The 26,653-nt window shown below is 41.7% G+C and overlaps 17 protein-coding genes across 17 annotated transcripts; 11 read left to right on the forward strand and 6 right to left on the reverse strand.

Moving 5' to 3' along the window:
- Positions 1–276: 276 nt before the first annotated feature.
- On the reverse strand, positions 277–3,219 carry NEMIN01_0627 (uncharacterized protein; the record flags this gene model as incomplete). Its single annotated transcript, XM_051476569.1, has 1 exon — positions 277–3,219. One exon carries the CDS (start codon positions 3,217–3,219, stop codon positions 277–279), a length of 2,943 nt encoding a protein of 980 aa, XP_051332529.1.
- Positions 3,220–3,260: 41 nt separating this feature from the next.
- NEMIN01_0628 (Rab GDP dissociation inhibitor) lies at positions 3,261–4,655 on the forward strand (the record flags this gene model as incomplete). Its single annotated transcript, XM_051476570.1, has 1 exon — positions 3,261–4,655. The coding sequence occupies one exon, from the start codon at positions 3,261–3,263 to the stop codon at positions 4,653–4,655; it is 1,395 nt and encodes a 464-aa protein (XP_051332530.1).
- A 446-nt stretch (positions 4,656–5,101) lies between these two features.
- NEMIN01_0629 (uncharacterized protein) lies at positions 5,102–7,279 on the forward strand (the record flags this gene model as incomplete). The annotated part of the gene is made up of 1 exon (XM_051476571.1): positions 5,102–7,279. One exon carries the CDS (start codon positions 5,102–5,104, stop codon positions 7,277–7,279), a length of 2,178 nt encoding a protein of 725 aa, XP_051332531.1.
- A 136-nt stretch (positions 7,280–7,415) lies between these two features.
- On the forward strand, positions 7,416–8,222 carry NEMIN01_0630 (uncharacterized protein; the record flags this gene model as incomplete). The annotated part of the gene is made up of 1 exon (XM_051476572.1): positions 7,416–8,222. The coding sequence occupies one exon, from the start codon at positions 7,416–7,418 to the stop codon at positions 8,220–8,222; it is 807 nt and encodes a 268-aa protein (XP_051332532.1).
- A 328-nt stretch (positions 8,223–8,550) lies between these two features.
- On the forward strand, positions 8,551–9,282 carry NEMIN01_0631 (CMP/dCMP kinase; the record flags this gene model as incomplete). Its single annotated transcript, XM_051476573.1, has 1 exon — positions 8,551–9,282. The coding sequence occupies one exon, from the start codon at positions 8,551–8,553 to the stop codon at positions 9,280–9,282; it is 732 nt and encodes a 243-aa protein (XP_051332533.1).
- Positions 9,283–9,650: 368 nt separating this feature from the next.
- On the forward strand, positions 9,651–10,463 carry NEMIN01_0632 (CCR4-NOT transcription complex subunit 9; the record flags this gene model as incomplete). The annotated part of the gene is made up of 1 exon (XM_051476574.1): positions 9,651–10,463. One exon carries the CDS (start codon positions 9,651–9,653, stop codon positions 10,461–10,463), a length of 813 nt encoding a protein of 270 aa, XP_051332534.1.
- Positions 10,464–11,087: 624 nt separating this feature from the next.
- NEMIN01_0633 (uncharacterized protein) lies at positions 11,088–11,996 on the forward strand (the record flags this gene model as incomplete). The annotated part of the gene is made up of 1 exon (XM_051476575.1): positions 11,088–11,996. The coding sequence occupies one exon, from the start codon at positions 11,088–11,090 to the stop codon at positions 11,994–11,996; it is 909 nt and encodes a 302-aa protein (XP_051332535.1).
- Positions 11,997–12,790: 794 nt separating this feature from the next.
- NEMIN01_0634 (large subunit ribosomal protein L3e) lies at positions 12,791–13,975 on the forward strand (the record flags this gene model as incomplete). Its single annotated transcript, XM_051476576.1, has 1 exon — positions 12,791–13,975. One exon carries the CDS (start codon positions 12,791–12,793, stop codon positions 13,973–13,975), a length of 1,185 nt encoding a protein of 394 aa, XP_051332536.1.
- A 626-nt stretch (positions 13,976–14,601) lies between these two features.
- NEMIN01_0635 (m7GpppX diphosphatase) lies at positions 14,602–15,462 on the forward strand (the record flags this gene model as incomplete). Its single annotated transcript, XM_051476577.1, has 1 exon — positions 14,602–15,462. The coding sequence occupies one exon, from the start codon at positions 14,602–14,604 to the stop codon at positions 15,460–15,462; it is 861 nt and encodes a 286-aa protein (XP_051332537.1).
- A 241-nt stretch (positions 15,463–15,703) lies between these two features.
- Positions 15,704–18,259, reverse strand: NEMIN01_0636 (ATP-dependent Clp protease ATP-binding subunit ClpB; the record flags this gene model as incomplete). Its single annotated transcript, XM_051476578.1, has 1 exon — positions 15,704–18,259. The coding sequence occupies one exon, from the start codon at positions 18,257–18,259 to the stop codon at positions 15,704–15,706; it is 2,556 nt and encodes an 851-aa protein (XP_051332538.1).
- A 556-nt stretch (positions 18,260–18,815) lies between these two features.
- NEMIN01_0637 (uncharacterized protein) lies at positions 18,816–19,835 on the forward strand (the record flags this gene model as incomplete). The annotated part of the gene is made up of 1 exon (XM_051476579.1): positions 18,816–19,835. The coding sequence occupies one exon, from the start codon at positions 18,816–18,818 to the stop codon at positions 19,833–19,835; it is 1,020 nt and encodes a 339-aa protein (XP_051332539.1).
- Positions 19,836–20,103: 268 nt separating this feature from the next.
- On the forward strand, positions 20,104–21,861 carry NEMIN01_0638 (uncharacterized protein; the record flags this gene model as incomplete). The annotated part of the gene is made up of 1 exon (XM_051476580.1): positions 20,104–21,861. One exon carries the CDS (start codon positions 20,104–20,106, stop codon positions 21,859–21,861), a length of 1,758 nt encoding a protein of 585 aa, XP_051332540.1.
- Positions 21,862–22,319: 458 nt separating this feature from the next.
- Positions 22,320–22,688, reverse strand: NEMIN01_0639 (DNA-directed RNA polymerase II subunit RPB9; the record flags this gene model as incomplete). Its single annotated transcript, XM_051476581.1, has 1 exon — positions 22,320–22,688. The coding sequence occupies one exon, from the start codon at positions 22,686–22,688 to the stop codon at positions 22,320–22,322; it is 369 nt and encodes a 122-aa protein (XP_051332541.1).
- A 37-nt stretch (positions 22,689–22,725) lies between these two features.
- NEMIN01_0640 (uncharacterized protein) lies at positions 22,726–23,040 on the reverse strand (the record flags this gene model as incomplete). Its single annotated transcript, XM_051476582.1, has 1 exon — positions 22,726–23,040. The coding sequence occupies one exon, from the start codon at positions 23,038–23,040 to the stop codon at positions 22,726–22,728; it is 315 nt and encodes a 104-aa protein (XP_051332542.1).
- A 449-nt stretch (positions 23,041–23,489) lies between these two features.
- NEMIN01_0641 (large subunit ribosomal protein L15e) lies at positions 23,490–24,104 on the reverse strand (the record flags this gene model as incomplete). The annotated part of the gene is made up of 1 exon (XM_051476583.1): positions 23,490–24,104. The coding sequence occupies one exon, from the start codon at positions 24,102–24,104 to the stop codon at positions 23,490–23,492; it is 615 nt and encodes a 204-aa protein (XP_051332543.1).
- Positions 24,105–24,307: 203 nt separating this feature from the next.
- On the forward strand, positions 24,308–24,916 carry NEMIN01_0642 (uncharacterized protein; the record flags this gene model as incomplete). The annotated part of the gene is made up of 1 exon (XM_051476584.1): positions 24,308–24,916. One exon carries the CDS (start codon positions 24,308–24,310, stop codon positions 24,914–24,916), a length of 609 nt encoding a protein of 202 aa, XP_051332544.1.
- Positions 24,917–25,254: 338 nt separating this feature from the next.
- On the reverse strand, positions 25,255–26,643 carry NEMIN01_0643 (uncharacterized protein; the record flags this gene model as incomplete). The annotated part of the gene is made up of 1 exon (XM_051476585.1): positions 25,255–26,643. One exon carries the CDS (start codon positions 26,641–26,643, stop codon positions 25,255–25,257), a length of 1,389 nt encoding a protein of 462 aa, XP_051332545.1.
- Positions 26,644–26,653: the final 10 nt, after the last annotated feature.

The raw sequence follows: 26,653 nt of genomic DNA on the forward strand, positions 1-26,653 counted from the left end.
CATAAATTCTTTTTATTTTTATAGAGACGTAAAGTGTACAGATTTGTTTGGAGAATGTATTTATTTTATTTTGCAATTGCTAATAGAACAATTAAACTAGCAAATATACACAGCATTGCTCATGTACACATTTGCATCTAAAGAGCCTCACATGATGCACAATAGAAGAAAGTGTCTTTATTTTTAGAAGATATACTGAACAACATTGCACTGCACAGTACTAGAATAAACACAACAAGCACTTGACTTTTAAATAATTTATTATTCAGCTAATTACTAAGCTAGTAGAGCCAATAGCACACCAATATTTCCGTTAGTCAGTACAGGAAGATCTGCATTTGTGATATCTCCAGCTTCTTTAACCATGCTCTTTGCTGTCTCTTTTACTTTGTCCAAGTTGAGATTGATTTTGTAGATGGGATTTAAAGTGGCTTTTTCGTTGGGCGTTGTTTGCTTCTCGCGGACTACAACGCGGAGGAAAGGGCTGTGCGGCAGTGTTTCAAGATGCACGTCCATGAATACCTTGGGGTCGGTCTCTGAGTCTTTGCTGACTTTGGGAAGGTTCAGTATTCGGGTAAAGATCTGTCTGATCGCTGCCTCTTCTTTATTTGTGCTATCCGTAGTTTTCCCAAGCTCCACAAAGTCCAGCTCAACTGTTTCTTTAAAAGTCCCGCACTTTATGTCAATCTTGCACGATGTTTCTCCCGCACTCGCTTTTATGTTTTTCTCTACCATCTCTATTTGGAAATTCAGAGAAGTCCCTTTTTTGCTGTCCAGAATAATAGGCAGAATGGGATGGCAAAGAGAAACTGTGCTGAATCTCCCCAGACTTGTTAGCCGCTCGAAGAAGTTCTCCTCTAGGCTGGCGCTCTCAGAGGACAGCTTTACATCCATAAGATTTCCTCTTTTTATAATGTTGAAGAGAGGTCTAGCTGCCAAGTACAGTCTGTAGTACGCATAGTCTACCACGTTCCATGAGACACTGTCGAGTGACTCTCTGTAGAGGTTGTATGCGACCTTCACCCCAGACCACGCAACGAGATCTTTTTTGTTGAATATTCCAAATGCCAAGTTTGACTTAAAAGCACCGCGTAATGACGCTACAATGTCTTTGTTTTTGTAGCTGTAGTATGTCGTGTCTATTTGCAACTCGTTCTCCCTGGAAAGTTTTAAGAAAAGGCTGTCACCAACAAGCAAAATGACGTACTTAACGGCCTTTCCATTTTTATCAGAAAGATACCGGTACAGCTCATCAAGCGCATCCAAGCTATCTTCAGAAACGGTCTTATCCGCGCTTTGGGCGGTAGCTGACCCCAAGAAATGTTTTTGCGTGATTACCTCTTTGAGACTGTTCGAAGTGCTTGGCTTTGACTCGCAGACTGCAAATGCAAAAGCCTGCATAAATGTACAGAGCCACGGCTCCTTTGTGTTCGTGGAGAGCGCTTTTTCCAGGCAGCTTGGCAGAGAAAAAAGATACTGTCTTTCATGCACAAGATTCTTCCTAGAGTCTCGCATAAGTATTTCTCCTGCGATGGATTTTCCATTTTGCTGGATGTTTATGACCACGCTGTCCTTGTTTTTTTTGTAGTTCAGCAGAGTAAGCATGTCCTTTGCCGTCTGCACAAACTCTGCGCTGGCTGTGTTACTCAGTATAACTGCCTGGTCAAAAAGAGAGAACACGTTGAGTGCTTCTTCTATGGTGCACGGTCTCTTCACCGTTGTTCCGCATATTTTAACTGACTCAATCATCTCTTCTTTTGCCACTACTTTTATGTGGATTGGGGTTTTGCCGTACTTCCAGCTGGATATTGACGAGAGCAAGCTCACTCCATACACTTCCTCTGACCCGTAGTACTTATTCTCATTTCTGTCCTTCTTTTCTCTGTCGGGCAGCTGGACGAGGTTTCTGAAGAATCCTATTGCTCCGTCAAAGAACCCTTCCAGCTCTCTGCTGGGCGTTGGAGAGAACGCGATGAAAAGATCGGATTTCTTAACTGATTTTTTAGGCTCTCCAAATAAGGAAACAACGTGTGCAAATTTGTACTTTTCAACTGTCTCCACCTGTTTTTTCTTGTTCATGTCGTAGTACTCTATGCAGTACTCAACTTCTTTGAGCTTCTTCAGGCACTTCTCCTGCTCACTCGTCAGCTTCACTGGAACTTTTCTTATTTTTCCGTCTGACGGCAAAGAAGACGCATCTACGATCCCAGCGTGTGACATTGTAAATGTTGCTTCTGTGCTCTCCCCTGACTTGAGCGATCCTATTGATCGGCATATCTCTTTGAGTGATGCGCGCAGGTTGTATCCTTTGTATTTGAAAGATGACTCAAATATTTCCATAAATGTTCTCGAGTTTACCTTCAGTATGTTCTGCAGTCTGAACCGATGGGCTGTGCAGCCATCAACTCCCTCCGTGAATATGCTGCAGACAAGAGGAGCTTTGTTTGAGATCTGATTCGATGGCGAGGTAAACCTCAGGTGAATGTGCAGTATTCTGTTATTAGCAAGCTCTTCTGCCAGATGCTTCATGTAGTCTTCGCACAAATTGGAGTACAAGTTGTCAATTTCATCGACGAAATCTGTGAGTGCGCCTGTGGTGTCATAGAGCACTGTGCTAGGGTATACCTTTGCAGCACTGACTAGCTGGTCGTACAGCTCTAAGTCGTCGTAGAACATGCATCCTCTGCACCGCCCGCACAAGTTATCATTGCACATCTTGTCCTTTGCGAGTATTGAGTTGCTGTAGACACTCGCTATCTCTTCAACTGTTGTTTCTTTTCCTATCTCAGTAGCCAAGATCTTTGGATCACTTTTAGCAGCAGAGTAAAATGTTTTTTCATCTTTTTTCACCACTAGAGGGTCTGCCTCTGGAGCCAATGAAGAATTTTTATTGCTGAGAGCATTAGATGGTTCTTCTGCAGTGTGTGCATCTTCTCTTCTCTCAGAGCTGTCTGCTGTGATGCGGGCGGTAGATGCCTTCTTTTTGCCTTTCTCTTTGTGCGCCATTTGGCTGTCCTTTGCAAATTCTTTATCTTCACTAACTGATGGATCCATTGCGTAGTATATGTAGTACATGACAATGATGGCAACCGATGCAAATGTTCCCAGCGCGAACAAAGAGTACTTCAGCACTTTCTTGCCTCTAACATACCTCTTGAACTGGATTATCCTCTCTGCTATAAAAGATCGGGGAGGCTCATTTGTTTGATCAACTTCCATATTAAAATGAATGAAAAAAAGAGAAATTATATAAACAAACAATGGAAAACAGGAAACAGAAGGAAATGTACGATGCTGTTATTTTGGGCACAGGAGTCAAAGAGTCCATTCTGGCGGGGCTGCTGTCTACAACAGGCGCTAAAGTACTGCAGATGGACGTATCCCCCGTATACGGCTCTTCCTCGCGGACCATTCGGTACAATGAGTTCATAGAAGAAATGAAGATGAAGTTCCCAGCACAAAAACAGTTCGTGAGCATATTTGGAGAGAACGAAGTGTCCAAGCTGTACATAGACCTTACTCCAAAGATATTTCTAGCTGACGAAGGGCTCATTAAAATCATCGCCGAGCACAATCTCTCCCACTGCATCGAATTTTCCATTATTTCAGAGCAGTACATCATCAAAGAGTCAACGCCGATCCTCATCCCCACCACTAAAACAGCAGCACTCACCAGCCAGCTCTGCGGCCCCCTGCAGCTGCTTAAACTGCACAAATTCATAAGCATGATCAAGGGGTTCTACAATGCCTCCGATATAGAGAAGAAAAACATTGCAAAACAGTGGAAAACCGTTGAAGATCTCTACACGTACTACGGGATATCGCAGTCTCTGAGAGTTATCCTGGGGCACGGGGTGGCACTGTACACCTCCAATGAGTACCTGCAGGAAGACCCTTCCGAGTTCATTCTACGGCTCACCACGTACTTCAAAAGCGTTGCCAGAATTAACGGAGAGCAGTCGAGCGGAAACTCTCCATTTCTTTACCCAAAGTACGGGATAAGCGAGATATCGCAGGGCTTTGCACGGCTCTCAGCAGTAAAAGGGGGAATTACGAGGATGGCAACAGAAATAGTGTCGATGGAAAGAGAAGAAGATAAGTACGCGCTAACCATACGAACAGAGGGCCAGAACGATTATATACACACCAAGTGCATTATTGCCAATGACCAATATTATTCGACAATACCAAATGCAATAAAAAGAAAAGTTCACACTCTCCGAGGAGTATACATTCTCAAGTCACTTCCGTACGCAAAGAGCAAACAGGCCCTGATCACCTCTACATCCGCACACTCAGACATATTCCTACTGGTCATTGGGGAAAATGAAGAAGTGTGTCCATCGGGGTACTCAATAGCCTACATCACCGCAGAGTATAGAGGAGACGTAGATGCAGTGGAGGCGATATACAGCTCGGAAGAGGTGCCTTTGATCCTTAAAGAAATAGCAGCACCGGCTGTCAACCAGCTGTACGCATGGAAGTACTCTATCATGCAGCAGTTTCTGTGGGTTGACGAGGCAACAGAGGGCGTGGAAATGCTTGACCCCATTGTGCTTCCCCTTAAGCCAATGGACAATACGGTGGATTTTCGAAGTGTGCTGGGAGAAGTTCAGAATGTTTTTGACATGTTCTCCAGGACAACATCAGTGTAGAAGTTTGGTCTTCTTTCTTGATCAATAAAAAGTATTTTTAGCAGATATACCATAAATCATCGCTATCTCTCTTGTTGGGTTGCATTCTTTTCATCTATTTCTATCCATCTATGTATACATTGCCATATTAGGACAATCTGTACTATTTACATGCTTGTCTTCACTTATTTCTGCAATAAGAAGTTCTTGAGCGTTCATTTCTGTGCTTCTGGACTAGCTGTGTCTGGGAAGGGCAGAGTTTTATTTACTTCAATTTAATTTTAATGCAGGACAGATATTTGAAAATGCACAGGAAGGGAAGTTCATCAGATATTTGAAAAATAAAGTACAATTGGTCTCTGCGCTTGCATTCTGTTCTATCCAGCCTCTTTCTCTCGGCTCTTGTCCTCTTTTTAATATTCGATTGGGATATAAAGAAAAGACCCAGAAAATTATTTAAAGTTTACATGATCATGAACTTGCGGCCGCAGCACGAAAAGCTCCTCAGAGAAATCTACAAGAGAGAGGGGACAGTTGACGAACAAAAACTCTCCTTCTTCAAGCACTACCTGCAGCAGAAGCCCATGAAGATTTCTGAGAGCATGAACACTCTGAAAGAGTACACGAAAAAGTACGCACAGTCGAACAACTTCGAGAAACACCTGACAACTCTCATCATTTCCTCGCATCTCATCCAAGACTACTCGATGTTCTGCACCTCCTTTGAGATAGCAGCTCTCAAGCTCATAAAAACCCATCTGAAGGTGATATTCCGGATGATGAAAAAGGGCGTGGCAGCGTACCCCACGGGCTTCATAGACGCGTGTTGCAGCGAGATAAAAAGATGCTTTGTTCTTTTCACGTATGCGGGGACAAGGTGCTCGCAGGCTGAAAGCTTGAGCACGCAAATATTCCTGGCCATATGCAGCGCAATAGACAATGAGTTTACGTGCGAAAGAAGAACACACTTGGAAAATACAGAGCTGTATGAGAGAATTTCAAATATCTACGCAGGCAACTGGAGCACTCTGTCAACGATCAACATCAAAAAGAAAGAGCTAGACGAAGAGAGAATGAGCCCTCCGAAGGACCCAGACGACGAGTCGTATAGCACCGACGCCACAGCATCGTACAACTTCGCAGAAATGTCATATAATTACACAGAGGACAAGACTTCATCGTCATCATCTATTTTTTCAGCAAACGACAAAACAGAGGCTGACAAAAAACAAGATAAAAAAGAAATAAGCGAATCAGCAACAGCAAGACAGCCTGCACAAAAGGACGTGCCAGAGTACAGGGCAGGAGACGGCCTAGCAAATAGAATGCAGGGCATGTCGATAGCAAATAGCACAACCTCGCTCAACTCTTTCGCAATGAAAAAAGAGTTCATATCTGCAGAAGGATTCATCATCAAGTCAAGCAGCCAGAACAGGACAGAATTTAACGACATGTTTTTCCTCACTCTTTTGTCAATGGTTATTAAGACAGCAGGCCTCCTCGTTCGCCACCCAGAGAAAAAGATCTCCAGCTTGAACAAAGCCCTCATAAAGGCAGCACCATTCAACAGAGAGCTGCGTCAGGACATATTCAGCAGCTACTTCCATCTTCTGGCGCCTGCCTCCATTCTGTCCACAGCTATTTTTCAGGTACTAGAAATAGCAAGCGAAAGAGAGATCGAGAACATGCACAACATCATATACTACCACATAAGCACAGACTGCTACTCTGAGATAATCCGGCAGGCAAATGCAATCCTTGCCTCTCGCAGGTCTAAAATGTTTGACTCCGCAAATAACGTAGAGAAGAACAGGCGCACGTACATTTTCTTGCTGCTGCAGACCGTTTTATTTGTGAACACGATAGAGACATCAATCCCAACTGCTCAGATAGCAAAGAGCTTCTATTTCCTTCTTAGGTCACTATTTCCAAAAAAAACACTTTTCAGAAAGATCGTTCTCACAGACGCAGACATACAGGAAAGAGCCCTTACAGTCAAGTACTTCAAACTGTTTATAACCAAGTGCCAGGACAAAGAGAACATGTTCCACTCTCTCCTAAGGCGCTCTTTCCAAAAGGAGGTGGGGATAGGAACATCCACTGTTCCGTCTGATCTAAAGCTGCTGATTTCAAAAGAGCTGGAGTATACGGTGATGCAGCTGGAAAAGTGCACATCGCTCGGCCTTCTGGAGGTTCTTTTGGAGATATCTTCATCACCGAACCTGCAGTTCAGGGAGTACATCAACAGCACGCTTGAGCTGATAATTGAGAAGGGAATTCTTGGAAAAAGATCGCAGTTTGAAGAGCACAAGAGGATAAGTCTGTTTGCCAAGATACGCACACAGGCGATACAGCACGGCGGTCTGTACATTTCTCTTCTGAAGAAGTCCATTCCCACAATCAACAAGTCGGAAATAAAAACAGTGGCAGGCGTCTTTGCGATCCTGAACGAGAGCTCAGGCCTGGAAGAGTGCAGTAAATACGTAGACATAACAGGAACGAACTACAACATAGAAGAAGACAACAGGCTGTGCAAGAGAGAAAACAGTGTGCAGGGAAGCAGCATTCGCTCAGGCACTACTTTTGGTGGTGTACGTAAAAGCTCCATTAGGCTTTTTGAAATGTTTAAGAAATTAAATAAATAACGGTTTAATTGCCCATAGCATTTCTTTTACACACAAAGTGTTTTGGCCATCTGCTATCTCAAATCTTTTCTCTCCATTTTATTGCATTTTAAATGTTGATTGAAGAGGTATATTAGAAGCAGCACTTTTTATTTGAATGAAAAGAGTTCGAAGCAAGAAAATAGAAAATGACAAAAAGCTGAATGTTCTGTACGAAAGAGAGCTGGACTTGACGAGGGTGCAGGAGTACACGGGCCCCACATTCACCACGGGCGTAGAGAAGGAGGAGGAGGAGGAGCACCACTTAAAAGAGATTCTTTCGAGCCGAATAGGCAACATACCAACTCCGAGAATCGAAAAATCCATTGAGCACGAAATTAAAAAAAGAAAAGAATCAGCGGGCTCGGATAAAGTGCAGGAAGAGCCAACCAACTATCTTGCAGACATAGGAGATGTAGTGCCTCCGCCAATAGAGGGAAGAGAGATAGTCATGCAGGAGACAGACGTGCCAACTGAATTTCTTCCGTTTGTGTGCTTCAGAAAAAGAGAAGTCAAGACGCTTAGAAAGGCAAGAAAGCCAGACACATCGATAGAAAAGATAAAAAAGATAAAAGTCGATCTGCAGATGATGAGAAGGCTCACAGAGCTCACTTTGCAGAGAGACAACTACCTGGCACAGCACTTAACCACAATATTCTCCATTTTCAACATATCAAGAGAGATGAACAAGAGGCTAGACATCGGTGTTCTCAACATCAGCGAGTCGATACTCAGAGACATCTTGTTCACCAAGCTTATCAGCAAGAGCGATTTGTTCTACAAGAAGATACCGTCATTTACCAATCTGTACATGTGCAGGAAGAGCATAGGAAGCCTGAGAAAGCTCTTCAAGTCCGGGCCATCAAGCGAGGACTCTCTGAGTCTCACAAAAAAAGAAATAGACTATCTGAACACTTATTATTAGTCTGGCCATAGATGGCACGGCGCCAGTGGTCAGTAGGCTGTGCTGTGCATGGACTAAGCTGTAAAATAAAAACAATAGAACACTACCGCTTTGTGCTTGGTGCGTATATCATGTGATTTGAGGTGTCTGCAGATTGGCGCAAATTTCAAAATTTTTCAAATTTCCCTAATATGCACAAATTAAAGAAGTGACAGAGAGAAAGCCCCAGTTCTTCAGAATAAGGCACTCTTCTGCGGATAACGGCGTAAAACAGAATCTCTTCAAAATTTTAGCAGTTTAAAATTTGGCTGTATTATTTATAGTTGGGCATTTAAAAATATTTTATTCTATGGGGTGCGCTTCTGGTACAAGACAATTTAGAATAGCAATAGATGGCCCAGCAGGGGCAGGTAAGACGACCCTCGCAACGCTCTTGGCAAAAACCCTGGGTTTTTCGCACATCAACACAGGCATGATCTACCGAGCCCTCTCGTACGTGCTTATGGAGAGATTTCCGGAGAGATCTATCCAAGAGCTGGAAAGTGATATTAGGAAAGAAGATGCAAAAATACTCGAAGTGATCAAAGGGTTTTCTCCAAATATCACAGAAAACAGCTTTGTTGCAGACGGAAAAAACATCATCCACGAGCTAAGAACACCCAGGATAGACGCAGTGGTTGGGATCATTTCCAAGTACAAGATTGTCAGAGAGAAGGTGAAAATCATCCAGAAGAAGCTTATCAACATGTGTCCCATGGCAGTGGTGGAGGGAAGAGACATAGGGTCGGCCATCATGCCGGACGCAGAGCTGAAAATATACCTAGAAGCATCGGTGGAAGAGAGGGCCATCAGAAGAGAAAAAGAAAGATCGGAAAAAAAAGACAGAGGAGAGCAGACGCCAATAAGTCTGGAGGAAATCGAAATGAAAATAAAACAAAGAGACTTTTTAGATACAACTAGAGAAATATCTCCTTTAGTCAAATCCCCAGACGCGATAGTAATAGACAACACTAAGCTGACCGTAGAAGAAACAGTGAAGAAGATACAAGACATATTCCTGCAGAGGCAGCAGAAGGATTAGAATAAATGCACTTAGAAATACTCTTGCTGCACGTTTTAGCTGTTTATCGGCACACTTTGATTTTTGAATGAAAGCAGCAGCCTCAGCAGCTCGCACAAGAGCCGCTAGACAACAAAACAACAACTGAAAAATAAATAAAAACTCTCCACCACTCTTCAGCCAATTATTCTCAAATTGCAGAGCAGACAAATAGCAGATGATGCATTCTTGGCTATTCTCAATCAGGAAAAGCAGAGAACGCAAATGCAAAATCTTCTCTTGTTATCTAGACTGAATGGTAGGATCTTTATCGAGCATTCTCGTGCTCGCAGACTTTCACTTCTCTGCTATTTTCTTCTTATTGAATAGTGTTTTTATTTTTTATTTACATGCTCAGCAGCTCTGGGACATTTGAGAATCTCTGCAGCGCCATTATCAACAGCGAAAATAAAGAAGAGCCGCTAAAACAGCTGAAGGCCTACCTTCTAGCCAACAATGAGCGAAAGCACAAGATAGTTGAAAGCTTTGGCATCCTGACTGTTTTTCTCAAAGAAATAACAACGATATACGACTATTTGACGCTGGAAGGCACAGCCATTCCAGAGAACATCTACACAATACTGGAAATATCTATCATACTCACGGATGTAGACAGCTTCATAGAGTATGTGATAAACTCGAACCTACTGCTGTATTTATACCCCATCATCAACTCTTCCATACGGAACGAAGAGACAGAAGAGCTGAAGTACATCACCCTTCGCTTCATCAAGTGCATTCTTAAGAAGAACAAAATAGAAAACCTCATAGAATTCTTTAAGAACACAGAGCTAGTCCCTCTGTGCCTGCGCAACATGGAGCTAGGGCGCGAAAAAACAAAGATAGAGGCCAGCGAGGTCTTTTATCTCATCATTTCGATAAGAGAAGGGCTGGAGTACTCCTGCCAGACATACGACAGATTTATGGCGATATCGATGATTCTCAACTCTGTTCTTGTGCAGCTGGAGATAATACAGTCCGCCAAGCTCCTGGAGCTAACGATAAAAATATACACAAAGCTGTGCGACATGCCAAATGCCAAGCTAGCGTTTAACAAAAACAGGCCGCACATGCTCTACACAGAAACAATCAGAGAGCTGGTGCGAACCAACCCCAATGTAAAAACAGCATACGATGATTTTCTAAACATTCTGCAGAATTAAGAGCATGCACTCTGCCACTCATACAGTATCAGTACATCTGTGCCATCCACTTCTGTATTTATACTTTGCTTATTCATCATTGATATCCCAAAGTGGAAATAGTTTAATTTTCGAGCATGCACATTCCAATAACCCACAAATAGTTTTACTATTGTAGCCATATTAAATAAATATTCCTTATACACTCCTAATACACTTTGACTAGTCCCAAAACAGTAGATTAGACAGTATGCGCTGTACAACTCTGGTAAATCATACGGCCACAACCACAGAGCAATAACTCAGCGCAGTAGCAGACTATAAAGACTCTTTCTCATCTTTATACCATAATAGACAATCATACGCACACCAGCGCATCTGCTCCAATAGTTATTTATGATGCTCACTTTCTCCCTTCATTTTCCTTTCCATGCCTGGCTCTCAGTAGAAATTCTTTTGCAAATTTTGTCTCTGCTTGTGTGCAGCCATTCGACACAGTGTGCGCTTTTAGCATGCTGCACCTGCTGGGATGTGCTCTGCGTTCTTGCTCTTGTTTTTCTCTTTTTCTTCTCCAGATGATACCTGAATGGAGTACTCCAATTATCTATATTTTTTTTATTTTTTAGTAGATAATATTTGTGGTTTATGAAAGAAAAGGAGAATCCATTTGCACTGTCCCCATTTATTAGTGACAATATCTGGTCTTACATGAACAGCAAAGACTGGAAAGTCATTGGCAATTCATTCAGAACGCGCTCTAACAGCATCAACAAACTTCCCCACCAGTCGGTTTCGCACAATGAGCAGAAAGAGGGCAGGAAGAGAAGTCTTTCCCTAAATAATATAAATATATACAAGAATATTTCCAGCATAACAAGCAGCGTAGATGCCGAACTAAACACACAAATAAACAGCTCGATGGCGATGAACACAAGCATCATCGCCGAAAAAGGAAATCTTTCCCATTTGAGAAGACACTCGCTGGACCCTAGCATTTTCAACAATATAACGCAGAGCGCAGTAGACCTCTACAAGAGCAGCAACTACTTCAGCAACAACAACATCTGCGTGGTGCAGTTTGGGAGCGGGAACAGGTGCTTTGGGGTGTACAAAGGCCTGTTTTTGGTCAAAGGCGCTTTTGTGATCATAGAAGCAGACAGAGGCGAGGACTGCGGGTCTATCATTGTGGACATAATAGACGCAGAAAATATCAATGAGATTGCGGCTAAGTACAACATAGCAACGACCGATACGAAGAAAATATACAGAGTGGCGAACGACAAAGACAAGCTGCTGCTGCTCGAGCAGAATGAGCTAGAGCAAAGCGCAGTGGCCAGCTGCCGCGAGAAAGTGAAGGAAAAAAAGCTGTGCATGGAGATAGTCAGCGCAGAGTACCAGTGGGACAGGAACAAGCTGACTTTCTACTTCAAGAGCGACAAAAGAATCGACTTTAGAGAGCTGGTGAAAGAGCTATACAAAATATACAAAACAAGAATATGGATGTGTGCGGTGGAGAAGAAGGGAACAAGGAATGTAATCTATAAGCACGAGTGATGTCCAGGCTGCTAGCCAAAGAGTCGCGCCCCGGTTGTATCTATTAATAAGGCATGGCTTATTGTAGACTATTTAGATTGAATAGGCTTTTGTTGAAGAACGTTATGACGTCGAAACTAATAGAATAAATTATGCTAATAGAATTTAATTACGAAATATTTTCTGCTGTGCTTTGTCCAGACGAAAGAGGAAAATGCGCAGTGCACAACTGCAGATGCTAAGAATGTTCTATCTATGGTATAACTGTCAAAAGTTTAACCGTTAGAGCGAACAAGGCATTAACAAATAATTATTCGCTTGTTTTAGCAAGTGATTTATAAGTAAAATTTTTAGACATATTACTCTCTCTTTAATTCACCACTGTTCTCCAGACATTCTTAGTAAGGATGTTAGTATGGGCATTCTTCTAAGAATAGTATAGTACGAGTGTAGAATACTCTCTATATTGGCATATACGATGACCATGTAAGTATAGCTGCACAACACACAAAGAATAGACTAAGAGTTTTTATGAAGAATACTACTAATTACTACGGGTGATGCCATCTACTAATCGCATTCTCGTCTATATCTCTTTTATTAGTATGAATGCAGAATGCAGCAGAAACTCTACTAACTCTCTATTCTTCTAGATGTGTGTGCTACTGCTCTATTTTCTCGGGTTATAATACTTCTCTTTTTTCTGCCGTTCTTGCAGTGCATTTGTTACCAGGCGGCACATTTCACTCTGCTTTCTTATTTTTTATTTTCGTTTGTCGTTGGTTATTTTTTTTAATTTTTTCTATCCCTGCAAGATGAGTCACAGAAAGTACGAAGCACCAAGACACGGATCCCTCGCTTACCTCCCCAGAAAGAGAGCAGAGAGAATAAGACCAACAATACCATCATATCCCCAGGACGATGCATCCCAGGCAGTCCATCTGACCACCTACTTCGCATACAAGGCTGGTATGACCCACGTCCTCAGAGTCGGAGAAAGAGAAGGCAGCAAGCTGAACAAGAGAGAAATAGTCGACCCAGTCACTGTCCTGGAAACACCAAAGTGTGTTGTTTTCGGCCTTGTAGGATACAAGAAAACTCCCCAGGGACTGAAGAACGTAAAGACCGTTCTTGCTGAGCACATTGACGAGTCAGTGAAGAGAAGATACTACAAAAGATACTACAGGTCGCAGAAGACTGCCCTCTCCAACTATCCTCTTAAGTACAAGAACGGAGTAATTGAGCAGGAGATCCAGGCCATCAGAGAGTCTGCAGATGTCATCAGAGTTCTGATCCACAGTCAAGCACCAAAGATCAAGATTCTCAACACCAAGAAAGCCCACATCATGGAGTCGCAGCTGAACGGAGGAACCATCCAGGAGAAGATCGACTTTGCGCTGAACAACTTTGAAAAGGAGATCTCTGTCCAGGACTGCTTCGAGAAGCAGGAGATGATCGACATCATTGGAGTCACAAAAGGAAAGGGTTTCCAGGGATGTACCAAGAGATGGGGAACCACCATCCTCCCAAGAAAAACCAACAAGGGGCTTAGAAAGGTAGCTTGCATCGGCGCATGGCACCCCAGCAGAGTTATGTACTCCGTTCCCAGAGCAGGTCAGACAGGATTCCACCACAGAGTCATGCAGAACAAGAGAGTGTACCTTGTGGGAGACGGACAGGACAAGACCGTATGCAAGACAGAGTTCGATCTCACTGAAAAGACTATTAACCCAATGGGAGGATTCTGCGGATACGGAAACGTTAACAACGACTTCCTTATGGTCAAGGGGTCAGTTGTGGGCCCAAGAAAGAGAGTTCTTGTTCTGAGAAAGGTTGTCGGAAGAAAGTTCAAGGGAATCAACGCAGAGCCCATCAACATCAAGTTCATTGATACATCTTCCAAGATTGGAAGTGGTAGATTCCAGACATCCGCTGAGAAGGAAGAGTTCTACGGAAAAGTTAAATCCGAAATCGAAGCTGAGATCAACGCAGAAGAATAAATACTTTCCATTTATCTGTCTATTGGCTACTACTCGGCTCTTTAACGCTCCTGCTTCCATATCTTATGATATCTTGTAGATGCGTTTACGGGCGACAAGTAGCTGCTGTTTTCTGCCGTCATTGGCTGCTTTTATTTTCATCCTACTGTGCAAATTTTTGGCATATACTGCAAATCAGTATTATATGCACACATTCTTCTGCTATTGCATCTCCCTCTAAACTCAGCATGAGAAGTACTCTTACGCTCTATTCAGATTGTTTGTACTGCTTACACTCGGTGTGAATCTATTTTCTAACTTCTTTATGCTTGCATCACTTGTGCTAATACTATATGTAGTATTTCTGTAAATGCACACTCATTACTTCATCTGCTGTTTACTAAATGAATCAGCTGAATATTCTCTATGCGTATACACGTAAATACATACTGACTTTTAGATGTGATCTCAGACAGTAAAATAAAGCAACAGCACTAACCGAAGAGTGTGGAGAAGAAAAAAGAGAAGAATGATTGCAATTAGTGTGCTTATCTGTTTTTGGGATAGCTAGCAGATCTAGTGCGGTATTTATGCATTATTCGACTTTATCTTCTCTGCATATAATTTCGAATATTTTTTTGCTTCTCATGGACAGCAAGTTAAACCGATTTAAGCTGAAAAATACCATAAACAGCAGGAATGAAACCATCTCCAAGGTCTTTTTAGGAGAAATTGATGAAGAGACAGCTCTGCTAATCATGACAAAAAGCTCGCTTGATGACTCTCTGGAGATACCCGCGGTCAGCAATGTTATACATCAGAATGATATTTTCACGAGTGGAACTCTCGAGTCAACCGAAAGCATCAAATACTCGATAATACACCCTGCCACAGAAACACTGATAAAGAAGTACACAGAAGCAGATAGAGTTATGGTCAGAGAGACATACGACATGTACAAGAACAAAATTCTTCCCTTGGCGCTTGAAAAAGGGCCAAACCATCTGTGGATAGACAATATATTCGCGCAGGTAGAGGGCCACTCAATCCCCTGCACCACCGAAAGCAATGAGCAGGTGCTATATCTAGATGAAGAGTTTCTGATATGCCCTGACCTGAAATGGGATAGAAAAACGATGGACTCTCTCTATCTTCTCGTTCTGTTCAAAAACCCAGAGATCTACACGCTCAGAGAGCTTACAGCCGAGCACATTCCTCTTCTGCAGAAAATAGAGCAGGCAATTGAAAAAGTTCTCAGAATATACAACTACCAAATAGACCAAACAAAAGTCTACTTCCACTACTACCCAACGTTCTACAGAGCACACATCCACGTATCAGCAATAACTGCTTCCTCACTAGGAAGAGCAATAGGAACGTCAGTCCTTCTGCACGATGTCATAGACAATCTAAGGATATCGTCTGACTACTACAAAAAAAGAACAATGGAAATAGTTTTATCAAAAGGCTCCTATCTCTATGAAGGATATATCGCTAACGAAAAGTAATTATAATAAAGTACAACAGATATGCAAACAATATATCATCTACTTTTCTACTACATTACTTTTGCCTCTAATCCTTGTGCAAATACTACTTAAAATAAAGAGTGGATGCTGAATAAAAAAGTGTTCATATTTGCTTTAGTAATCTTTTGGTGTTCACTGCTAGACTAAATAAAAAGTTTTAAAATAGAAATAATGTAAATATTATTTATTCACTGTATTTATTGGTGGAGATGTCTTGCATCTACTCTTTGTGTGTGAGATAGTACCTGAAGTACTCCGACTCTTCTATTGCCTCTATATCAGCTGGCACTTCTCTGTTCACCGATGTAACTGTTATCTCGCACGGCTTATTATCGGTAAATCCTAGATATATCTTGGAAATATCTGTGACAATGCTCTGCTCAATGAATCTCTGCATTGGCCTGGCCCCGTACTCCGGCGTATACGACTCTTCTATTATCTTTCTCATGGCATCCTCTGTGACAACCATATCTATCTTGTGTTTGCCCAGTCTTGCATTTATCTCTTTCATGTATATGCCAACTATGTCGATCAGATTGTCCATTTCGAGCGGCTTGAATATCTGCACGCCATCCAGCCTGTTTATAAACTCTGGTGGGAAGAACCTTTTGGCTGCATGCAGCATATGCTCTCTGTCCATGGCTCCATTTGAGTTCATTATCTCCTCTGATCCCAGGTTGGAAGTCATCAGAATAACCGTATTCGAGAAGTCAACCGTTCTTCCTTGTCCATCTGTTAAGTGTCCATCATCCAGCACCTGCAAAAACACATTCGATACTCTTTTGTGTGCTTTTTCTATTTCATCGATCAGTATTATGCTGTATGGCTTATTTCTTATCTTTTCAGTCAGATACCCACCTGTCTCGTATCCTACATACCCCGGAGGTGCCCCTATCAGCCTGCTGACGGAGTGCGGCTCCATGTACTCGCTCATGTCTATGCGCACCATTGCATTCTCATCATCAAATAGCTCATACGCCAGTGTTTTAGCAAGTTGTGTCTTTCCCACACCTGTTGGCCCCAGGAACAAAAATGATCCAATTGGCCTTCTAGCCCGACCAAATCCTGCCTTAGATCTGATAATTGCATTGGTTACCGCAGATATTGGCTCCTTCTGGCCTACTACTCTGGCTGCTAGTCTGGCCTCTAATTCCAGCAATCTTTTATTCTCGGACTTCGTAAGCCTTTTGGCGGGTATTCCCGTTATGCTTGAGACCATCTCTGCAATGTGCTCTGGGCGTATGCATATCTGGCTGTCTTTTTCTCCCAGCTTGCTAAGCTCTTCTTCTATCTCTGGGATAGCAAACGACTTGATATCGTACGCAAGTGACGTATTCCTGGTTCTCTCAGCTTCTGCTAGTTTTGTCTTTAGAGACTCCAATTTTGTTCTAAATCTTTTTCTTTTAACAATGTGCTCCATTCTCTCCCCGTGCTCTTTTTCCAGCGGTATTAGTTTATTGTACAGACTGCTTATCTTTTCGTCCACTCTCGAGAGCCTTACGTCGTTATTTATGTTCTCGTCTCTTGTGGTGTCGATGAGTATTGCTTGTTTTTCTATCTCTGCTGCCCATATTTTCGATTTCAGCGTCATTACTTCAGCAGGCTCAGTTTCTAGGGCAACTTTGACAGAGGAGCAGGCTGCATCCAGGAGAGTAATCGCTGTGTCTGGCATGTGCCCGCCTGTTAGGTATCTCTCTCCCATTTCAGCTGCGCACTCCAATGTTTCATTCAGAATGCTCAGCCCGTGGTACGACTCGAATCTCTCTCTTAGCCCGCGGAGTATCGTGACTGTGTCTTCAACTGAAGGCTCTGGGACAGAAACCGTTATAAACCTTCTTTCAAATGCTGGGTCTTTCTCTACGTACTGTTTATACTCTGCAAAGGTAGTTGCTCCAATGCATCTGATGGCTCCTGAGGCAAGCCCTGGCTTAAGGAGATTAGCTGCATTCATTGCTCCCTGTGTTTTTCCTGCTCCAAGGACCATGTGTATCTCATCAATAAATAAAATTGTTTTTCTTTTTGACTCTTCTGCAGCTTTGATGAGAGATTTGAGTCTTTCTTCAAACTGTCCGTGGTACATTGCGCCTGCAACTAGAGCCCCTAGATCCACGCTGTATATCCTGCACCCTGCCAGAGATGGTGCCTGGTCATTTGCTATCAGCTGTGCTAATCCGTTGACAATTGCGGTCTTTCCCACTCCAGGCTCTCCTAGTAGCATGGCATTTGACTTGATTTTTTTTGTGAGTATTTCCAGTATCGATCGGATCTCTTTGTCTCTTCCTATCACAGGATCAAAGAGGCCGTCTTTAGCCTGCTGCACCATATCCACTGCAAACTCTTCTATTGACGACTCTTCTCTCTCTTTTACATTTTCTATTCTGTCTAGTATTTCCTGCACATTTATGTCTCTGAGTATTTTAAGTATGCTGGGCGATTTCAGTGTTCCGTACAGAATGTGTATCTCTTTTATTTCGCTTCCTTCTTTCTGTGCGATGGTTCTGCTAGTGATCAGAAGGCTTCCTAGCTCCTGTTCGTTTATCTTAGGAGTTACATGGTCAGGCGCCTTCTGGTCATTGTCTATGTATTCTTGTGCTCTCTTCTTTATTTCTTCGTTGTCTTTTATTGCTTTCTTTATTGCTAAGCTCCCACTAGACAGCAAAACCAAAAGAACGTGCACAGGATCAACTGTGTATGATCTGCTGGTCTTTGCTAGTGCTTCTGCTTTCTTTATTACTTCTGTTAGTTCTTTTGAGTTAAGTCCTTGGCCATACGACATGTTCTGCAAAAAGTTTACTTCTTTTATAGTTTTATGCTTCGACCATATTCAAGAATTTTCCAGAAAACACGTACACTTACAGAACTGTGGTGAGAATTAATTTTAGTAAATTATTGTAAATATGCCAATAGAGTAATTTAATACTCGTTATTTCTTTCATTATAGAGCTGACCAGCTGGTGGTTACTGTTAGATTAGATATTAAGAAGAAAGTAGAGAGGTGAAGTATCAGTCAATCAGTGAGAGTCATAGAGATACACTGGTAGAGCATTAGTCATTCAGCAGTTATAGCTACATACCACCAATAGATGATAACTAGTGCTGATATTCACCTGTGAGTGCAATAGAATGATAAATTATTGCTCTCAGATTGCTGGTTAGATGAACATTAACGGGTGATCAATGGTTGGAAATGCACTAAATTCTCTATTAGATATGCTCCTTAGTTGAGAGGAAGGATTAGACACTTGCTCTACCAGACTTGTATGTCATATGAACACACTCGTAGTTTTGTTCTAGTTGGATATGAATAAAACTTTTTCATAGTCTCGCGCGCAATGAACACACTAAAAGACACATACCAGCCAAAGCCAGCCACATCAAAGAAAGACATAGAAAAAGTGCAGCACACATTTGATTATGAAATATTCTCAGTGCACACTCTATCAGATATATTCGTAATTCTACTGAACGGCAAAGTGTTTAAAGGGGTGAAGCACAGACGAGGAGACGATAGTGCCACAGCAGACACAAAATATGCAGAAATAGCTGATCTGAAGGAAACAGTAAAACACTCGGAAATACTCAATGGAATACTCTACATTGCAACTTCCAGCACGCTTTATAAGATAGAAGACCCCTTTGCAAAAAAGAACGAGAGTGATGAAGAGAAAAATGAGCCAAAAAAGGAGAACAGCGGAGTAAAAGAGAGTGCACTGCATGAGAGCAGTAAGAATGGAAAGATAGAAGTTAAAACTGTGTTTAAGCACGATTTTGAAAAGATAACAGCACTAAACATAACACAGGACGAAGGAATAATCGCATTTGGTGACTATGACGGGAAAATAACAGTCAAGCTGTCCGACAGAGTGTATGACTACACAGAACATGAAGACGCAATAGTTGATCTCCTGGTGCTGACAAAAGTGATATTCTCAGCGAGCGAGGATGGAATGGTTCTAAAAACTAAAATAGGAGAGCTCGAGCCAGCAGATGCATACGAAATAGGAAAACCAATCAGATATTTTGGCAAGCTAGATAACAAGCTTGTTGTCATTGACGGGTACGGAACACCGTATACCGTGAGTAAGTCTGCAAACGATCTGAAGAAGGGAAACAGGCTAGTTAGAAAAATAACAGACGTGGTAAAGATAAAGGGAGCGCTGTACGTATCACACAACAACGATTTCTACAGAATAACAACGAACAAGAACATAAGCAGGGTAAACATTCCCCGCGCCAGAGTAGATGGAGTATTTGAGTACAGCCACAAACTCTACTGCTATGCCGGCTCAGAGATAAAAGGATGGAAAGAGAAGAAAGCAACAGAGCTGGACGAGTTCTTTGAAGACCTATAAACACAGTAGAAGTAAAATATTTCCGTTTTTATACATTCTACAGCTCCATAAAGCCCGTTATCCATACAAAATTATTTTTATCTGGTAAATAAAGAGCAATAATCAACTAGCGAGAATGCTCTTTAAAGCGCAGAGACATACATTAGACCAGAGAACGAATGCGTGCAGAGAAAAAGAGAGAAATCCACGAAAAGATGGGATATAAATAAATGGCCGTTTCGTATAAGCATTAATGCTACAATTTTTTACATTTCATTTTTTGAATCGTATGGGAAGCTGGATCAAGCCGATGGTCGTGGGACTGCAAGAACAACTGGGCTGCAAATGGATAGAAATAGGATGTGACATCATGCAGTGCGACGTGATGACGCAAGCAATAGCATCGCAGGAAAACAAGCTCTCCGAGAGCCCCTATAAAATAATCCGAAAAAACACAAACATAGGAAAACTGCGGGCGCACTACAGAGAGTACGTCTTTGAAATAGAAAAACTGATAGGCTCGAAGAGCAACAACGAAAAAGCAATGGCTCTAAAAGACGGCAATCTGCCCATCAGAATAAATGATGGAGCGAATGGAATAACTGCATATTTATCTAAAAATGCCCTAGACTATTTGAAACACCACGAAAACGTGGCAGTCAGCATTGAGTCGTTGCTTACCATGTATGGAAGGCTGCTCAAGGGGTACTTTATAGTGAACACGAATGAAAATAGAAGAATAAGCCTGTACATTGAGAAGATGTCCTACATCGGAGAAAGGCCCGAAACAGGAAGTGTTAAAAACCGAAAGGCTCTGAGAGATATAAACGATGAAAAAGAGGTGTATAGCATAACCCAGAAGATAAAAGAAGAAATCAGCATATACAGAGCCTGTGCTAATATACCTGACATTCAAGAACAGCTGAAAAGCTTTACTATCGCCAACGACATAGAGATAATAGACCCCTACAATAGCACAGAGCCACTTCACGACAATAAAAAGATATCACACTCCCAGGTGTACATAAAAGACACACAGGATATTCTGTTTAAGTCCATAGAAAACGGGCTAGAAAAAGACCAGGAATCTGATGCAGTAATTAATAATGCTGGTGTTCTAAAAGAGGTCAGTGCAGAAATTATGAAAGAATGTGCATCTGATGATAAAGATAAAAACAATGATATGCAGATGGAACTAAAGGAGAATACAGACAGCGACTCTTTCTCTGTACCCAGTCCAATGCCTGCTAGCTACGTAAAAGACATTCCGTGCGAAATAAGTCCTACAAAAAAGAAGAAAAAGAAGAAGTCAACTAAGAAAAATAAACTTACGAAGAATGAAGATGAAGCACAGGCAATTATCTTAGAAGCTGCTCCAGATGTACAGGAAAAGACTGCATCGCCTGTGGTAGCTGTAATAAACCAAGAAGATTCTAATGCAGATTCACTGAAGAAACAATCTGCAGTGGCTTCACCAAAGTCCCAAAATGCAGTAAAGTATTCGCCATCCAGCACAGCATCGCCTGTGCAGTATGTAGCAAATATAACCAGTCCAATCAAGAAGGCCATAAGACAGAGTATATCATACGCATCCTCAAACCTAATCGTAAACCAGCCGATAAAAAGCGATCATTTGCAGCAGAATAAGATACCGTCCATTGGAACTCCATCCTGTCCTGTTACGCCAATAAAGAGCAAAAAACAAAGTGGCATAGAAGTGCAAATAGTATCACCTAAAAAGAGCAAGTCTGTAAAAACAGTGGGAGATGATACACTGGACAGTGTAGTTATAACGCCAAGTGTGCTGAAGACAATAAACACTTCTGCAGAGATAAAACCAAGTAAAGATGCAGTGTCTTCTCAGAAAGCAGATGAAAGTGACCCAGCATATTACTCAGCTGCAGAAGATGAAAAAGAAGAGTGGTCATCAGTTGAGGAGATATCAGAAACACAAGCAAACGAAATGATCGATGAAACTATTTCAAACGTCACTCCTGTTCTTACAATATCTGAATATCTGAAAAAACAAAAAAAAGAGAACTCGTAAACCCATAGGAAAGTAATAATAGTATAAAACTCTTCAGAAGTAAAGATCAATAAAAACAAGAAAGTAAAACAAAGGAAACCGTTTAATAAATTCAAAAGTATAATTACAATGCAGAATACACTTACATTTACCACTTTTAAAATAGCAGGAACTAACTGTCTAAACTCCGATTGATGCATTCTATTAAGCTGATGTGTAATCATTTAAATCTTTATAATCATTGTGATTCTTTACTAGAGATTCATATGCAACTGATACCTATAGAAAAACAAACCGATTGCACAAATAGCATATGGATATATTGATAATAATCTTTCTTACTGTTTTAATTAACTATATTTATTCTTAGACCAATCTTATCAGCTGACATGCGATCAACACCCAGTAGAAGCTTCTTAATATTACACTCTTAATTCACCAGCAGCATCATTCGCTGTTACAATCACTCTCTGCTTTTTCTAACTAAACACACCATCTAAGCTATTTGATATTTTAAAACATCTGCAGCACGCATAGTTCACAGAGAGAGGCTCGTCTTCTCTGTTATCCTTAGGCTGAAACACTGCGTGGACCCCGTGGTTGCATCTGCTGCACTCTTTTGATATTCTTTTTAGCGTGGGATCTGATGCGATCTCTTTGGCAGCCATCTCCATCGCCACTTTTCCTGTGCTCTTTTTGTACTCAGCTGTGTAGACCGTGGGAGTGATGGCTTCCTCAAAGTGCTCGCAGTTCCTGCAGGCCAGATATAACATTTTTTCAAGTTTGTCCTCCTTTGGGTAGAGCATATTGTTGCACTCTCTGCAGAATTGTTTTGTTTCAGCAACCATAAAATTTTTAGCAAATTGTCCTCTCTTATTCTTTCCTTTACAGCTTTCTTCTTCTATCGTCCCTCCAGTCTCTTTCTCTGTCTTTTTTTCTGGGCTTGGTGTGGTACTCGTCTCTGAGCCTTTTCTGCTTGGCTAGGTACTCCTTCCATGTGTGCTCATTGAACCCGTAGTTAAAGTAGTCTGTTATGTCTTCTCCCGGCTTGTTCCACGGCTTATCTGTCAAGTTATCGCACTCCACTGTGTATGTCTCCAATAGCTCTGCGTTCTGCACAAGCGCATCCTCCGTATCGTGCAGGACTATTTCAAAGCCATCACTGGACTCTCTTTCCTCTTCAGACGCGAACTTGTCCATAAAAATATTCTAAAAATACATTATAAGAATAAGAAGCACTGCGCAGGAGATTAAAAAGTAAAGAATGCTGCACTAAGCAGATTAAGAATAGGAGGATAAACCACCCTAAAAGAAACTAGTAAGAACTTAAAAGCGCTATTTCAGCAATTCTCTTATTCCAGTATATTGTAAATATGTGCAATAAACTTACTGCAACAGAAAAATGATCACAACAGCAACGATAAGAACAGCAATAAACAGAGAATACGAATATAAAAATGAAAAGATTAGTGCGATGGCAAGAGACCAATAACTGTGCAAGAGTAGGATAGTTGAACACTTTCCATCGCCTAGCCTACACACCAATTATGTGCATCTCTCGATCTTTGCTTCTTCACTGCACAGCAGATACTAGCCCACAGACACACCCAACATAAAAGATAACATGATAAGCAAATAATTTATTAGTTTTATCTGTATCTAAGAAGGGAAACTGTGTTATTTCTTCTCCAGCAGGCCTTTCTTGATCCTCCGATGGTCTTGTTGAATCTCTTTCCTTTTCCAAGCCCTCTGCTCTTCTTGGTTGCCGATGTTAGCCCTCTGCACTCTCTGTGCTTCTGCTTGGGGCTGCACAGCCATGCGAGTCTTCTGTCGGTTCTTATGTTCTCAACTGTGGGATCAACCAGAATTACCTCGTAGTGCTTGTAGGTGGCGTCCTGTCCAACCCAGTATGAGTTGAGGACTCTCAAGCTGCCGAGCTTGCGGCCCACTCGGATCTCTGCAAGAGCGTGCAGACTCTTCTTCTGTTTCTGCTGGTGGATGCCGTGGTTCACTGGCTTTCCGTTTACCTTACCCTTTCTGGCAAGCTTTCTTCTTCCTCCTCTTCTGATCTTTACTCTGTATATGACTATTCCTCTCTTCTTAATGTATCCCAGCTTTCTTGCCTTGTCTGGGCAGGTGGGTCTTTCTGCTCTGTGGATCATGTTTCTCTGTCTGTACTCCCAGCATCTCATTCTGAGCAAGTATCTCATTACATCAGACTGCTTGTTCTTCTGGATCTCTGCCATATATTCATACGCTGACATTCTACTGGGGTGAAAAAAAGAAGAAAATTAAAGAAAAGAAAAGAAAAAACAAAAAAATAAAAAGAAAAGAAAGCGCAAGACTGGCTAATTAATTATTAAATAAGCAAATCTTGTCATATGAATAAATGAAAAATAAACACATTCAGTCCCTATATAGGTAAATGAATTAATTTCCTTTATAATTTCAGAGAATTAGAAGTAGGATGCTTGAAGAGTTTCCCGTCTTCATGATGCATAGAGCCAGCATAGAAGTAAGAGATGAAAAGTATCTGCAGCAGGTAATAGACGACAAAGACATTCCTGACAGAGGGCTGGACACAGCCCTGTTCGACCGCAAAGAGAAAAAAGAAGAGGAGAAGGACAAAGACCCTGAAGAAGATAAGAAAACATTTCCCATTCTACTGGAACAAGCCATCTGTCCAAGGCAGCTGTTCGATGCCAAGAACTGGCCAGGGATACATCTGTCAGAGATAGAGCTGAGCACAGAGGAGATGAAGAGCATGAGCAAAATAATCCAGAAGCCTCCACACTCGTACGCAGTGCTCATCAAAAAGGCTCTCAATGAAACAACAGAGGGCCAGCTGAGTCTGAATGGGATATACAACTGGATCAAGAGCAATTACCCGTACTACAAAACAGCAGACCCTGCGTGGCAGAACTCCATACGCCACAACCTTTCTCTTAATAAAATGTTCGAGAAGGTGAAGAGGCCTGCTACGGAGCCTGGGAAGGGAGGGTTCTGGAAGATAAACTCGCACTTTCAGCCCGTCAAGGCACGGACAAAGAAGGAGAAAGAAAATAGAAAAGAGTAACTGAGTTATTTTGTCTTTAGCACACAAGAATGTAGGTGTAAATAAATCAATAGTTAGTAAATGTGTTGAATGAGTAGGAGATAGACTATAGCAGTATTATAGAGCAGGTTAGCACGGATTCTTCAAACCGTATCAGATAATTCTATTGATCTGTGTGATAAATCATGTGATTACAAATACATGATGCAGTATAAAGGGGTATCTATAACAGAATAATAGTAGTATGATGGATTGACGAAGCATTATAGTATAATGGTTTGGTATGATGGATTGATTAGTAGAAACTGTAGAACATACTCTTTTTGGAAATACTTTTATTTTTAGAGTTGGTGATCTCTTCAATATCCGTCTAGATCTGACAGGCTTTCTTTAAGCTGCAAGCTTTCGTTTCCGCTGTCGCTTCCCTTTGTGTCTCTGCTGTCGCACTCTTTAAGTTCCAGGGCTTTGGTAAATCTTCTTATCAACTGAGTGCAGTTTCCTCTTCTTCTGCGCTGGCTCACTTCTTTCTCAACTTCTTTGAATATTCTTTCTAATTTTTCTTTTTCTGTCTCCTCTTTTTCCGTGATGTACAGCCTTCTATACGGCTCAGCTAGCTCGGGTGCGTACCTTTCTACTACACTTATCAGTCCGTCCATACTGTTGTCTTTGCACGCGTCTAGTATCTCAGCAAGTATGGGCTTCAGCTCTTTGTGTGTATTTTCTTCGCTGTTAATGTACCTTTTGAACTTGTCTGCTATGCTCTGTGTTTTAGCACTGCTGTCTGCAAGAAGTGTGTGCAGGAACACGAATATGAGTAGGTTTCTCGGGGCGTCTTCTTCAAAAATGATCAGGTCTTTAAGATCTTCTTCTGATCTATCTATCTGTTTTATGCAATCTATGTGCTTACTAAGCACCTCTTTTGATATGGCGCTATCTGTTTTTCTGATAAGATACTCTGCCAGCTCATCGTTAAGAATGTTCACCATCTTCTGATCCTCTGAGAGCAGCTTATAAGTGCCGTTCTTCTTGAAATCTTTCTTTGCTAGACCGTCAAATATCTCTAGCAAATCTTCTTCTGTTGTGTATCCTAAGTACTGTTTTGCTTCATGCACCAGATCTTCTTTTTCTTTTGGAGAGAATATGTACGACTCTTTTGTCAGCAGAAGACAATTCAAAGTTTCGGGCAGGCTGTATCCCATCTTTGACAGAGACAGAAGATCAGGCGATGCCAACCCAACAAGCTTAGTCTCAAGTATTCTTGAGAGATAGTCTCTGATATACCCAGTTGCGTTGCTTATCGCAAAAAGACAACTTTCTATTTTTTTAATTTGCTGTTCTGAATCGTACAGCAGGTCGTCTAATGGACTGAAATCGTGCTCTTCGGGATTTTTTATCTTTTTGATGTAGACATCCCAATCGTACATTTTAGTGAGTATTATGTCTCCCTCTACAATGTCGCTGTATCCTGTATTTTGGAAGCTTCTCAGAATGTTAACGGATATCTGTATGGCATCTGGAAATATCTCAAAGGATGCATCGCAATAAAATTCTTCGAGGGTTTTCAATATATACTTGGCTCTGTACCTAGCCACCACAGACTTTTTCAACAGCTCTTTGATTACATCTCCACCACTCTGCATGCGCGCGCGGTAGCTAGCAATTTCTTCGCTTTGCATGCAGGCAGCTGCACTAGATAGCAATATTAGCATCACAACCAACGTTAACTTACGAACGCTTCTGTAGATCATAAAATTTTAC

Source organism: Nematocida minor, assembly GCF_024244105.1.
Source record: "Nematocida minor strain JUm1510 chromosome Unknown 7859, whole genome shotgun sequence".
Lineage (NCBI taxonomy): Eukaryota > Fungi > Microsporidia > Nematocida > Nematocida minor.